This window comes from Sminthopsis crassicaudata, chromosome 5 (assembly GCF_048593235.1).
Source record: "Sminthopsis crassicaudata isolate SCR6 chromosome 5, ASM4859323v1, whole genome shotgun sequence".
Lineage (NCBI taxonomy): Eukaryota > Metazoa > Chordata > Mammalia > Dasyuromorphia > Dasyuridae > Sminthopsis > Sminthopsis crassicaudata.
Genome location: NC_133621.1, coordinates 5,313,872 through 5,329,522, shown reverse-complemented (window position 1 = coordinate 5,329,522; position 15,651 = coordinate 5,313,872). Strand labels below are relative to the sequence as shown.

Here is a 15,651-nt window from a genome sequence, read left to right as displayed (position 1 = left end):
ACTCTGATTTCAATTTCTTTGCTGTAAAATCTTGGAATTGGAAATGAACCAAATCATATGATTTCTAACATCCTTTTCAACCTTATATCTTTTGATCCTTAATTCCACCCATTTTGCCTTTAAAGGCTCTTAACTTAAGATTTGTAAACATGTTAGAGGGATAAATGGATGGATGGATGGATGGATGGATAGATAGAAAGAAGAGCTAAAATGAAAGTACAATTATTTTCGTATAATAGGCTTCCTTTGTTAAAGTAGGCAGTTGGTTTTCTGCATTTACTAATATCCTTCTAAGAAGATATCGCAGATTTCACCAACCTATCAAAAAGAGACAGGAACCATAAAAAAGATCAAGAACCTACATTTTCCTTGCCCCTACTCATTGTTAATCCTTGTTCTTTACCTTCTTCAAAACTCTGGTAATAATGTATTTTAGAGCATTTTCCTGGTTCTGCTCAATTAATTCCAAGTTGCCTAAATTTACTTACTTTAGTCATATGTTGTTTTAAAATTATTCATATGTCCTATTCATGACTTTTCCATGTGATTTCTCCTTCATGCTCTTCCCTCTGGCTAGGGCAAACCATTTTCTCCTCCTCCTTACCCTAAATCCCCAGGAGAATATGTCCAAATCCAGCCCACCATTATATCTCCAAGCATTCCTCCCTGATATTTCCAGTAAAAAGGGCTTCCTTTATCCTTGTTGTGCATCTTGCATGAGTTTTTTTTTTTTTTAATCCTGAGTACATACCCTATTTGTTATTTATCTCTGTTTTATTTCTCCTATAAGATGATAAGTTCTTGGAGGCCAAGACCCTTATTTTATTTTATCCATTTTTGTATCTTGTGTTTCATTTAGCCCAGTGCCTTGGATTTACCACATGCTCAGAAAAAAATATTTTGAGTAAATGAATGAGTGAATAAGTAAATGTCTCTTTAATAAGATCATAAGCTCCCTGAGAACTTTAAACTATCCTCCTTTCACTCCCTTCCTCAAATGCTCTGGATACAATAGATCCTTAGCAAATGTTACCCATGGAAACTAGGCCATATTGGTCTAAAGGCAGGAAGGTATAATAGCCAGGTCATCTAGACACTGGATTTCTTATATTGGTAAAGTTAGTAGTCATGATTGAAAGGACGATTGGATAAAGAAAACATACAGGTGGATAGACAGCCAGATTTTATTAATTTGATTCAAAGAAATTTTTTTCTCAAAACTAAAGAGATTCTTTTTAAATTCACATTTAGGATGATCAGGTGGTCTTGAAAGATTGACTCTGAAATGCAAAATAATGAATGAAAATTGCTTCATGTCAATAATGAAAATGGGATAGCGAACAATAAATACAATAATACAGATTGAAATTTTCTGTTTTTTCTCACTTTTCCCTTTGTCACTTTCTCTGATCAGTGTGATGGCGTGCAGCTAGACCTAATAAACATCTCGCTGGAAGGAATTGCGATTTTGAATATTCCCAGCATGCATGGAGGATCCAATCTTTGGGGAGAGACCAAGAAAAGACGTAGTCATCGCCGAACTGAAAAGAAGGGATCAGACAAGAGAACAACTGTCACTGATGTTAAAGAGCTAAAGTTTGCAAGTCAAGGTAAGTTTTCCAAGCTTCTTCTGAATCAGCATGTAATTTATTAACTCGTCTGCATTGCTGGCTTTTCTAATTGAGGAGTTTTTAATGTTCCATAATAAATAACATATTCATGTTCACTTGAATCATCATATTGCCTGAATAACACGCGTGATTATAGAACATTACAACAGGAGTTTAAAACATGGTGTAAATTAGATCCAATCATTCATTTATTCTTTCTTTCCATTATTCTTTTCCTGTAAAACAACAGGGGATAATGCTTCTCATCCCCCAAGGAGATCACATTTATGTGTGCATTTCTTGGCTAATAAAATGGTGCCTTCTGCTGCTAAGGTGTTCACCGTATTTCTTACGCAAAATAATTATCTTAAATTGAATGAACCTCAAGTAAAGAAAAATATTCACCCACTATTTCTGTCGGCACCAGCTTAGACGCCTCACCCCAAGAATCTAGGGCAATCACTGATAAATCGATAATGTGCAAAAGGACAGGGATAGTTATGGGACTTTTTTTTTTCCTTTATCCTAATGAGGCAAAATTATGCTATTGCCATCTTATATATTAGAATCTTGAAATATTGCGAATAGACATTAGGGGTGAACTAATATAAGCTTTCCTGTTTTTGATTATCTAGGAGTACAAGTAATCAAATATCAAGGTAAAACTTGGCATTGAAGATGATAGAATTTCATCAAAAACGCAGGGTTCCTTCCCTGTCCTAATAAGGGAAGGATGTTCTTGATAATTATGGAAATATTTATCGAAGAATTGCATATATTTAAGATACATTGGATTACTTACTGTATAAAGAAGTGGGTGAGTGGAAGGAAGGGAGAAAAAAAATGGAACATAAGGTTTTGCAAGGGTGAATGTTGAAAACATGCATGTATTTTGAAAATAAAAAGTTGTTTAAAACATGGAAGAATACTCAAAGAGCTCCTACTTTTCTTAATTTCAGAAATTAAGACAAGTATTAAGAGAAGAGTTTTTCTGGTAGACAAATAGCCACAGCCTTGAGAATGACCTAAAAATGAACAGAAAGAGCATTCTTGAAAATGAAATTATTTAGGGTACAAAGGATAGGTTGGGTTGTTGTTGTTGTTGTTGTTTTCTAGTTTAAATATTGCCTTTGAGCCACACCCATGGTACCCTGGGCTTTCTGTACGATGGGCAGCTCTTATTGAGTTATTTGAGTCCTACTTGACTTTTCATGACCCTTTTGGGGTTTTCTTGGTAAAATTACTGGAATAGTTAGCCATTTCCTTCTCCAGCTTACTTTAAACATGAGAAAACTGAAGCATAGGTTATATGACTTGCCCAGGGTCACACAGCTAGTATGTGTCTGAGGCAAGGTTTGAATTCATGATTCCAAGCCCTGTACTCCAACCACTGTGCAACCTAGTTACCCAAAGACCATCCTGAGAATTCATTTGTCCCTATATACGTGTTGATGTCTCTGCAGTCCATGTAGCCAAACTCCTAGCTTTCCCCAGAGCTTGGGGATTTCTGAGGTCAGCTGCCACTCCCCAGATTTGTTGCAGAGTTTTGCTTTGCTTTATTTTGATTTTTATAGAAATTGTACATCATAATCATATCCAGAAATATACCCTCATCCCCTTCCTACCCCCCCCCACCAAATGAACCTTCCCTTGTGGTAAAGAAAACAATCTCAATCTGGTGAGTGGATCTGATCCTGCCCACGACTTTGCATTTGTGTGTGTACATATCTTTCTACATGTGTCTCCTCTACTTCATTGGGAGCTACATGAGAGCAATGATTGGTCTTGCTTTTTGAGGAGGGTTATCCACCATCCTTAGCCTAGTGCCTGGCCCATTATAGAAGCTTCAAAACTGTTTGTTGACTGACCCTAAATTGCTCAGATCCTTGCTCCATCCCTTTTTTAGGAGATCACCCTGACATAAGAGTAGAGGTACCTATTTGGAGAAGAGAACCCCACCCCCAGCTCTAATCCCTTTAATGCCAAGAGAGCAGCTGTATGTGGAGGCTGCCAAGGAGAAATGTGTTTGATTGTTTGTTTATTTGTTTGTTTTCCCATCTCCAAATGGGATGAGAGAGGATGAAACAGTCACTGAAAAAGTGTAGGATCAGGGTAGAAATGAAGGAAGACATGACAATTTTAACCGCACAGGCTATGTGCCGAGCTCTTGGGCAGGACCAGTTGGACCTGTGACTCCACAGTAGTGTGGAAGGTGGGGGGGGTGATAGGGGATGGGGGCATAAGTTGTCACTACTATCTAGTTTCTTACTAGAAATCAGTATTTTACATCCAAACACACATTTGTCAAGGGCATGGCCAACCTTAAACTCAAGTGAATCCTCACTCTGGGTTTTGGATCTTTATTAATTCCCAGATTTACATTTGACATGAAGTTGTAGGTCACTTGCCTGCTTACTTTTGGAAGACCTGCATGTGGGTTTGTCTCAAATGATAGCCCACCTCCCATCCCACTCTCATTGCGACCAGCTGCCAAACATGTTTACTGACAGTAATGCATTGAAGGGCCATCCAATACATCCCAGATTTCAGTCTAAATAAATCCCCCCACGAGGTCATTCACTCCCCATGGTGACTTGTGCAAAATCATTTCAGGCCTAAGCCTTTCTTAGTGCTCACAGGCCCTTAGTATCTTATCTCCAATGTGGCGATGACCTCCTCATCAGTCTCACCACTAGTGCATCCTCCACAAAACTACCAAGTACTTTTAACTAAGGCTTCAACCTGTTCCTGTTGCTTTTGAACTCAACAACATGAATTGATTTCCTGTAGCTTCTAATATAAACTCTAAATTCCTTAGCTTAGAATTTACAGTCTCTACACTATTTTCTTGATTCTTTCCAAGACCTGATCTAGGTTCTAACTGATCATTCCAAAAATTGGCCTTCCATTTCCTATCCCCATGCCTTTGCCATGCCCCGATACCACACCTTTGTAAAACCCCTCACCTCTGACCTGCTGTGCTTTGAATATTACCTAACTCTTAGTATGTTTGTCATCATTCAAACTTTAACTTAGAAATAATTTACTAAAGGAAGCCTTTCCTTTTCCCTTTACTTGGTAGGAATCTCCCCTTCTTTAGACTGTTCTGTCCAAACTTACCTGTGTCCATTTTGTATATAATAGAATGTAACCCTCTTGGGATGTAGTCATTGTTTCATTTTTTTTTTTTACATTTACATTCCCATTTGGCATTAGACTGCCCAGAGTTTATCACAACTTTAGTCCCAAGGAAGGGGTGAGAAATAATCCTGTACCTCTCTAAGGCTGTCTATCTATTCAGTAATTAGAATAATCCAAGGAGAAGGAAAGAATTTATCTCATACATTCTTCTTGCTCAAATTTAAATGGGATTGAATCAACACCTCCACCCACATGATGGATATACCAGAAGTAGATTTGATTCAGATATTCCTGAAGGAAGTATTCCTTTAGCTTAAAAAATTACAAAACCAAATGAAAAAATAAAAAATATTTAATCTGCCCCAAAAATCTGATGATGGATTTTTTGCCTGAGAGCTTATTTTTTGGAGTATATTATTTTGTCCAATTAACAAACATTTATTAAATTCCTACTATTGTCCAAGAGCTCTGCTGGGAATTGAGAGTCAAAGACAAAAGTGAACTATTTGGGTTGGGGAGGGCAGCAAACAAAGGAGTCTACATTTGATATTGAAATCAATAGGGAGCCACTGGGGCTTATTGAGCAGGATCAGGACATGATTAGATCTGCACTTTAGAAAAATCACTGTGATGGATTTGAGTTGAGGAGAGCCTTAAAGCAGAGAGATTCAATGCTGGCTTCGATTTCTCAAACTAAGCAACAGGAATTATGAGGATACTTCTGTGAACTCTGACAGGATGAGGGTTAATTAATGTCTTTATAGTTTTATAAACTGAATGCTAAATTTTGTTATCACCCAGTGTACTGTTCAATGGCAATTAATGGTTAAGAACATGACACTTTCTAGGCTTGTTGAAGATAGACTTATTCTAAATGTGATAGAAATGGACATTTGTTATCCATTATTACCTATTTTACTCAATGTTTTATGGATTACTTGGGGTAATTTAGAAGGCAGTGTTCGACATTGGCTAAATAGAAGTACAACATTCATTGTAGAGCTGAAGATGATGCATTTGGCATTCAAACACAGGCAAGCAGAACAATTTCCAAGCATTTAAATTCAGTGATTGAGTCAATTAAATTTAGAAGCACAAAAAGAATTACATACTGTATTATTATACCTGGTTGCAAAAATGATTGAGAAAAAAGATTATGGCAGTTGGGTTGTCTCATCAAAAAAAAAGTATCTACTGATACCATGTTAAGAACATTTGTTTTGTTTTGTTTTGTTTTTTATATATATAAGCTGCCCCAAATACCTTCCATCACACAATCTTTTTTTTTCCATCACACAATCTTTAAAGGAAACTTTTCGCTTTTGTTTCTCCCCTCTTGTGATATTTAAAATAGATTTCCACTGGTGATTATCAATTCATCATATAAATAATAGTGTGCTATTAATAAAAGTAGCTGAATATTAAAATCACTATTTTACTATTGAAGATTTAATCAGCCTATAACTTTGGGGTTCTTCATGTGACTCCTCCCATGTTACCCCCTCTCCTGAGGATTTCCAACAATTTCATTAAAATTGAAAAACAAAACAAAAACAAAAAAACCTGAAGAGAATAGGAACTTAAAGTAGACAAATAGGAGCTTAAAGTAGACAAAATATCATTTTTGTCTATAAAAATGACAACTCATTTTAAGGATTTAAGATCAAATTGATCTTTATTATTTGAGATTCCATGTATAAAATCAGAAATCATTGAAATTCAGAGTTGACAAGGAATTTAGAGACCATCTTGTTGAGCCTGAAAAAGAATCCTTGCCACAGTGGACTTGTGATCATCCAAAGATCTTAGTAGATGTCATTTGTAGAGGATGAATTGCTTGTTTTTCCAGGCTTTGTAATCATTCTGTTCAATTGCTCCAAGTCATTAAGAAGACTTTCTTTGAACTAACCTTAAATATATATTTTACTTCTGTACCAGTGATTGCTTGATCTGCTCACTTTGGTACCTACTGTCCCTTTCAATTGAAGATATAAACTTGATTGTCACAGAAAATTCAAGCAGATGTATGCTGGGGCCAAATCAGGAGCTCAGAGTAGTTGATTGTTAGATTTTCATTGTAATCATCCATCAGTCTGGACAGGATTGGAGACAATGTGAACAAAGTAGATTACACCTAAAAGTAGTTTGTGCATTTATTTATTTTCTTTTTGAAAGGAAGATATTAAACATTTCTGCACACACTGCTGAATACAAGGTAACGAAAATGGCATAGAAGATAATTAATAAAAGGGCGAAGAATAGCAGAAGTAGCCCAGGAAGGAGATCACTCTCCCCCCATAAAAATAAATATTGAAGACCATATATCTTGACGGCAGCAGGGACCATCCGCAAGCTATTTCAGGGATGAAATATTCTGAAAAGAGAGACCAACTTTCTTAACTTTAACCATCATGAGAATGATCTCCAGTGTCAAGATTTTTTTCTTCATGAAAATATGAAAAGAGCTAAAGAATAAAGATTCACAAGATTCTGTAGAGTAGACCACATCTTCATGGTTTTGCAATTGACTGATGGATCCTGAGAAGATACGATCCCATTGAACTTCTTTTTTAATATGAAGGTGAAAAAACACAACCTTCCCTTTTGTGGTAGCAAAAAATGGGGGGGAAAGTAGTTGCCTATCTGTAATTGCCTTTCAGCTAAAGAAGTGGCTATATTTTGGACTATTAAAAAATGACAGATGGGAGGAATCCAGAGAAACATGGGCAACATTTAGGAACAGTGAAGGATAAAGTTGGCAGAGCCAGGAAAACAATATAAACAAAAATTATAATGATCTAAAGAATAATGACGATGACAGCAACAATACTGTTAAGGACCAAAGGGAGGTGATCATGCCCTTCTTGACTTCTCTTGAAGGATGAGAACACCAAATGGAGGTAGGGAGCCAAACCAGACATTGTCAACAGGTTCACTCTGGGCTGAAGGGTCTTATACCTTACCCAGAGTCCCCCCAATATCTGCAGCCCTCTACAAATATCTAAGATCATATGGTGCCTACAACATCCCAGACACTGTGCTAAGTTCATGCAAATATTATCTCGTTCAATTTTACCAGAACCCTGGAGTTTCTTATTATTGTCACTGAGTCAATCAGTGATTAAGTGACTTACCCAGTCACCCAGCTGAAAAGGGACTGAGGTCAGATTGTAACGCAGGTTATTTTAGGCCCAGAGTTCCATCTACTACAGCACTTAGCTACCTGCAAGATATCCAACCAACTACCATAATTATAATGAAAAAACATCACCATAGGGGGAAAAAAAGATGAGAAAATGTAACTACTTCCTTTTATTGAATGGGTGAGCTCCTACAATTGTGAAATGTTGAAACTTTATATTAATGAAAAAAAGGAAATCATTTTGTATTGTTAGAAAAAAAATCATCCTTAAAGGTCTTCTCCAAGAAAGAATCTCATGATAAATGCAAATCAATATTCTCGTTCAGTGGCCCAATGATAATTAATCTCAAACCTGATTGATATGAAGAATATGCATTCTCCATCCCAGATGCTGGCCAATATCATTAAAGATGTCCTGTGCAAGAGCCAGATGGGAAAGTTATTGCTCCATGATGATGAGATCCTCTGGAATCTTCTGCCTTCATATCACATCAATCTGATTGTCTCAAGGACCAAAGCATTATAAGTTTTCAGGGAGATTTCATGTAACAATCCATGTAATAACAGGTGGATGAAATTTGTTCATGGATCTGAAGAGACTATGAACATAAAGAAAAAAATGGAAACCAATCTCGGAGTAAAAGAAGCTGACATTGTAGTTGGGGAAGGTAGACTGGGTATAGTTAGATTCAATAAATGTGACTGCTTTCATGAGGAAGAAGAGAGTCCTAAGTAGAAAGAAGAGTAAGATTTCCTGAAAAGGATAACATAGAAGTTGAGCTTGAAGGAAGCTTGAGATTTCTAAAAGGAGTTGTGAAGAAAGGGTCCATGCCAGACATGAAAGGCAGAGAAACTGAATGTGCGATGACGCTAAGTCTAAGGCACTCCAAGGAGGCCAGTTGGCTGGTATAGGAAGTGTGTGAATGGCGAGAATGAGTTATAAGCCTGGTAACACAAGTTAGATTCATATTAGGAAATTATGAGCAGTTTGTATTTTGTCCTAAAGATAAAGATTGGTTAGCAGGGAACTGGTCTGGTCAGATTATTTTGGTAGCTTTACAAAGATTTTGTTGAAGGTGGGGAATGACTGAAAAGGACCCTAAATGCCTCCCGACTCTAACCCTGTTGTAGTGATCTGGGCAAATGGTAACAAGAACCTGAACAAAGATAATAGGTTAATGATTAGAAATGTGCAACAAGAACATTGGATTTACACACATATATTATATCTAGGTTATACTGTAACACATGTAAAATGTATGGGATTGCCTGTCATCTAGGGGAGAGAGTAGAGGGAGGGAGGGGAAAATCTGGAAAAATGAATACAAGGGATAATGTTATAAAAATTACTCATGCATATATGCTGTCAAAAATGTATAATTATAAAATTAATAAAAATGATTAGAATAATGATTCAAAATTGACTGCTAGGAGAGATATGAAGCAAGTAGAAGAGCCATGGTGGGGCAATGGCCTGTGCATGGAGGGTATGAAAGAGAAACAAGTCAGAGGGATTTCAAATGCTCTGAACCTAGGTCACTGGAAAGATAATGATCCCTTTACCAATTGTAGGGCAGGCTGCAGGAGGGGCAGACTCTTTGGATGATAGAGGAACTCGGGAGGAAGACATAAAAATCTCAAGGTTTTCTCCAAAGAAGATATTAAAACCCATGGGAATTGATGAGATCAACTCCAAAGAGGTGAAGAGATGGAAGAGAGTGCCACTGAGTGTCCCGGGGGAATCCAACAGTCCAGGACAGGATATGAATGACATTGTATAATGTAAACTAGGGCTGCACAGTCAGACAAGTACCAGAAGAACTAAGAGAAAGCATTTCCATATAAATGAAGCAGGAGTGTATATATAGAAGAACGGATGTGGGTAGGTAGGTGTGTGTGTATGTGGGTGGAAGAAAAAATGGCTAGTGACTAATTATATAGAAATGAGGGTAGAAGAGCCAAAGAAACCAAGTCCAAGTGTAGACAAGGACTAAATTGGAGGTAATTTGCTTTCTTCTAATGAATCTGGAAAGTACTCAAGGTGAAATTTCCTAAATGCTTTTCATGCTGAGAAATGCACGCTATATGTTCTGACAATGGTGGGATATTCCTAGAAGTTATCCCTCAAGAGCTCTAGTTTGAGTCTGAATGATGTTCTGGAACCTGCCTGAATCCCTCCCTCTGTATAAGAAAAGTAAGTCTAATCATCATTTGTGTAACTGCTTTTTCCATGTCTTGAATGTCAGTTGTCATTATTATTTAAAGATGGTTTCAACACAAAATCTTCCAACATTTGCCAGTGACTGTTGCCTTCTATTTAGCCATGCTTGCTTTGGGTCAGGATCATTCATAAATGTTTCTGGTAGCTTTTCAACTCATACTGGCTCATTGAAAGTAGTGTGTGATAGAATTTCCAATCCCTCTATTTTTGTCCGCCTGCATTTTGGATTTCCTTCACAGGCTAATTTACACTATTTCGAAGTCCGATTCTTTTTGTCCAGCAAAACATCTGTTTGGTCATATACACATATATGGTATTTTATTTATACTCGAGCATATTTAACATGTATTGGTCAACCTGCCATCTGGTGGGGGGGAAGGAGGAGAAAAATTAGAACATTAGGTTTGCCAATTGTCAATGTTGTAAAATTAACCCTGCATATATCTGGTAAATAAAAACTATTAAAATATTTAAAAAAGAAGTAGTGTGTGAAGGTGGGGGCAGAGATCTTAAGAGACAAAGATAGAAGTGCAAGATGAAGACCTGCCTTGTTTAGCTACATGGTTAAGGTCATATAGTTGAGACTCAGGATCCCTTCTATTCAGTGTGACTAAGGGAACTTTTATGATTGATTTCATGGAGGGGGTGAGGAGAAGGAAAAGGGGTAAGGGGTTGTGCAAAAGTCACTTTGTCAATGTTGAAGAAGAATTGGAAGAATATGCTCTCATTAGTGATGTGTTAGAATATTAGTAGATTTGTATTACAGATTCCCAAGTTCAATAAGAGATCCTGATCATAAAGTACAATGAAGAGTATGATCCTTTTTTTTAAAGATTATTTGGCCTAAACCTATAATTTCATCAGGATGTTGAATTCCCAGTTTGGAAATTCCCTCTCCCAACATAGAACAACAATTCTTCCATGACTTAAAAGTCTTATAATGTTTCCTATTTGCAATAACCAAGATCATATAGAACATACATCCAATAAATAGGACTTCAGTCAGTTAATTTATTAACTGTCTACTATGTTCCAGGCAATTTAAGCACAAAGGATGATAATATCTATGACCCTTAGAGTGTTAGAGTAACGTTGGGTATTCCTCTTCCTGACTTTGGAACCAGACAACTTCAGCTCTTTCTTGAGAGAACCAAGCCCATGACCTTGACCTAAGCAAACATGATGGGCCTGAACCAACCAGTCCAACCAGCAGAGAACACAGCCATCCTTTTACTATATTCCTCATCAGGCATAGGGTGCTCCTTTGAAGTCCCTCCCCTCTCTGGCTTCATAGCTGACCTGCCAAGTGCCTCATAGCCTGCTGGGCACTTTGACCTGCTCTCTCCTCACTCACAGAGCCAGACTTGGCTTTCCCAGTGACAAAGTGCCAGGCTGTTCATAATATCTGCTGCCTTCCTGCTTTGGGTACATTGTGTATTTTGCAAATTAAGCTGTTTTGTGACCTTTTGAGGCAATACCTGTGAGCTGTTCTATGAAATTGGCTATTTATCAAGTAAGGTTCACTGCAGGAGCTCATGCCTTGCCAGATGTCAGTCACTCAAAATAAGCATAAAAACACTGCATGCACATATTTGACATGTGTATAGGAACCTTAGGAAGCTCTTTCACCAAAGTGCAACTACTTGATGAACAACTCATTGTTATTCTAATTTTCCTATGTAATAGTGTAAAAATCAATCCCATTTTATGGACAAAGGAGTTTTTATGATCACTCTAGCTTCCCTTTCCAGCACTGAGAGGCTGCTGCTTTTTGATGGTGATTCATTAAGAGAATAATTATGGTCTACTTCACACATCTACACACAAAAAATATATCTCTCACCAATTCCATTTCCCTTAACGGTTGTTCATTTCATACTAGAAGATGTGTTCTAAGATTGATGAAACGTGTCCAAATGAAGTCTTTCTTTCTTGAAGTATTGAGACTTGTAGACACTATTTTCAGGTACCATGAGGCTTCTGTGGTGACATTCTCCTAAGCAATCATTAAAAGGGTTGGATGGCATGTAGGGGGTACTTCTGGCCAAAGAGTTACAATATTTTCTTCTGTATATTTACAACTTTTGAATTGAGGGGGTAAAAGATGGTAGATGGATTATTTAGGATCATTCCATTTTTCTTTTTCATTGCTTAAATGGCTCTTGGAGCTCAACATTGCATTTTTAAGACACTTTATAATACATCATACCATAAGAGAGGTGAAAAAAGGAAAAAAAAATAAATTACCAGTGCTCAGGATATATTTGAGAAGCTGAAAATGAGTGAGTATATAGGGAGAGACTACATTTCTAGATCAAATTTTGGTAAATACTTTTTTTTTCTTTTGGGGATTAAAATAAATAGCTTTCTTCGTATAGGATGTTTTGGTCAAGTTATTGAATCCAGCCTCTTATCCTACCAGTCAATAAGGAGAGTATTTAGTACTAATGAGATGCTTGCTATAGTCTAGGCCTTACACTAAATTTTAGAGATACAAAGACAATCCCAGCCTTTATCGAGTTTACAATCTGACCAGGGGACAAAATGTTTTTAGATGAATGGATCAAGGAAGATTTAGAGAGATAGTTTATGGGGAAAGTGAACTGAAGGTCCAGATAGAGAAACAAATGCAAGGGGGCTATGAAGGAAGAAGTTAGCAATTGGGAACAAAGGAAGGCTTCCTTTCCCAAAGTAATAGTTGAACCTCTTTGAAAAGATGTTAAAGGGCAAGAAGAGAAAGATAGACATCCCAGGAGTGACTGCCATACAGTGAAAAGACAAAGAGATGACCGTATGCAGCCATCTATAATAAAGGTTCAATTTGACTCTGTAGCGTACACAAAGGGAAATTATATATAAGGCTTAAAAGATAGGTTGGAATCAGGTTGAGAAGGACATTAAATGCAAAGAAAAAGAGAATTTGTTTGTTTTTTAGAGGTAATAGAAAAGTACTGAAATACACTAAGGCTCTCTCCCTCCCCTTTACTACCTCTTGCATTGGGCATAATTTTATAGTCAAAGAAAGAGCATCATTATTTCTGGAAAGGGTAGATACACTAATTGCATTTTGCCTCTTCCAACTATCCTTATAGGATCCTGGCCTAAATGGACATTAGATATATCTTCTACATATCCTACTCCTATATATGTTGTTGGATTTGCAGAGACTAGATAACCATATTTTATGCACACAATAGGAGATATTATTTCCATACACTGGTTAGATTATATGGTTGTTGAGCTCTTTAGAGCTCACACTTTTTTGATTTTGTGTGGGTTCTTCTATTTAGAACGAAAGACCAGAAACTGGTTCATTCTTTCAATTCATGTCACTGGCATTTAGCACACCAACATATAAGTGCTTAATAAATGAATTTAATAATACTGTCTTTAGATTTCCTTATTGTTTACCAATTTGTTATTTAACTAGTGATTGTTAAGTCTTAATCTGTTCTTACCAGCATAAAACTTGAAAGTATTAATTACAGAATATGATGTTAAACTCTGGTTTCTAGAAAATCTAATGGGAAGTAAGAATTCAATGAATTTTATCCCTAGATATAAGAAAAGTTATAATTACTAGTTGAAAAAAATCCAAATGTGAAAAATGCTCAAATGTAATCAGTATTTTAGTATTTATGTAGAATATTAAAAGAGATCACAAAGACTTGTGAGAAAATTCTATTTGTTTTCATATTAAATATAGAAATAATAATCATCATATAGAAACAGCTAAATTTTTGAAATTTTAGATTTTTATATTTATTTAATTATACACAGAGAGGTTTATATTAATGTATTTTTGGAATTTTTTGTCTATAAAAAGGTCCTTTTAAATGTTTAAACAAGCTCTTACCTTTTAACTGATAAATCTGTTGTTTTCTTGGATAGACTATTTGGATTAGTAATAGCAGCAGCAGCAGTAGTAATAATAGTAGTAGTAGTAGTAATGGTAGTGGTAGCAGTAGTAGTAGTAGTAGTAAATTTCTCCCTTTTGTGCCTGAATATTTTCATTTATAAATTATATTGCTAAGCATTACTTTTCATCGAAATGCCTTTACAAAAGACAGCAATTAGTAAAAAATTGTAACAATTGTTTTCTTTCAAGAGGACAGGAATGAATTTCTTGTTGTTTATTGAAATGGTAATTTAACTTCCTTTGCAAGTCAAAGAACCATTCTGTTACTCTGAATATCCCAAATAAATAGCTATGAATTAGATGCCATATTTGAAGCATGAAGTTTGCTTCATAGAGACTAGAAATTCTATAATCTGGTGGTCTTCATTGAAGAAGGCATATTCATTGATAATTTCTCAGTTCTTGAACTGTGACCTCTTGGTATAAATCTTTTAGTCAACAGTTTAGATCAGAGTATACTCACAACTTTCCATTGAGAAGATCCCAGATGTCTTACTACTTTGAAATATAAAGCCATCTAGATGAAAAATGATGAAGTACTAGACTAAGGTGCTGAGAAGGACCTTAGGGATGACTTTATACATAAAAATTGTTATAAATGGAGCAAAAGAATTCATTAAATTTTCTTTAGTAGGTGAAACATACAAAGGAGTTGAAAATGGGTATTCCTGGGTGATAGTGAGAATATAGATGTCATTAACAGAAATGAAGCAATTTGCTGGCTGCAAACCCTAAATTCTAAGTGGGGGATCATCTTTAGATAATCTAAATTTGTGGCAAAATTGAAAAAGACTCCTAAAGACAAGACCAGAGACCAAGTACTGGTAGAATAGACTTGGAGCCACAAGAAGATTTAGCTTTTCAAGAAGAAAACTGTTCTGAATACTAAGTCTTGGAGATTCCTAACAATTAGAAGGAAGGAGAAATAAGGAGAGCTATGTAAGAAAGCAGAAGACCTAGAATGGCATTATGCCAAAGATATTAAGGTAGATAGTATTTAGGTGTCACAGAGAATGAGAATAGAAGTAAATTGTGAAAGGTTTGAGGGAGTTAAGGAAAGGATAAATTGCAAAATAGGAAAATTAGCAAATGTAGACCTTGATTCTGAAAATTATATACTTAAAAGGGCAATCTGGTAGCAATAAATGATAGGTATTTAGAGCAACTATATTTTTATTATTTCATTTTGTTTTGTTTGTTTTTAAAATGAAGGATATCTGTGTACTTATAAAAGTGAAAGGAAAGGGATGGATTGATAGCAATGAGGATGAAGAGGATGTAGGAGAGAATAGGCCATCTTCCAAAGGAGACGCCCTTACTTTCTCAAGTGACCTCTTCAGACAGTATCCAAGGCTTTAAGGATCTGCTTCCCTAAACTTCAAGTTCCTAGACTTGACAACAACAACCAAAATGCACAGAATAAATTTTCTGCAGCAGTTTTACTTAACCCTGTAGTCTCTTCTGTTTTGCCTTCTCATCATCCCATCATTTTCCAAACTACACACTCTGTCATCCATGTACTGGCAACTCCTTGATTATCATGAGAAGATAATTAGGGTGCATGCCACATATGAATCACACACACACAGGTGCAGAGAATAATGAGGAACTCTCCCTC

At 36.2% G+C, this 15,651-nt stretch overlaps 1 protein-coding gene across 4 annotated transcripts in view; it reads left to right on the top strand.

Moving 5' to 3' along the window:
• The window catches only part of DGKB (diacylglycerol kinase beta), a 675,591-nt gene that overhangs the window by 532,619 nt on the left and 127,321 nt on the right, over positions 1-15,651 (top strand). For all 4 annotated transcript variants that reach the window (XM_074270708.1, XM_074270709.1, XM_074270707.1 and 1 more), the window contains one exon: positions 1,415-1,610. In XM_074270708.1, the coding sequence (XP_074126809.1) occupies positions 1,415-1,610 (196 nt within the window). The remainder of the gene's footprint in view (positions 1-1,414; positions 1,611-15,651) is intronic.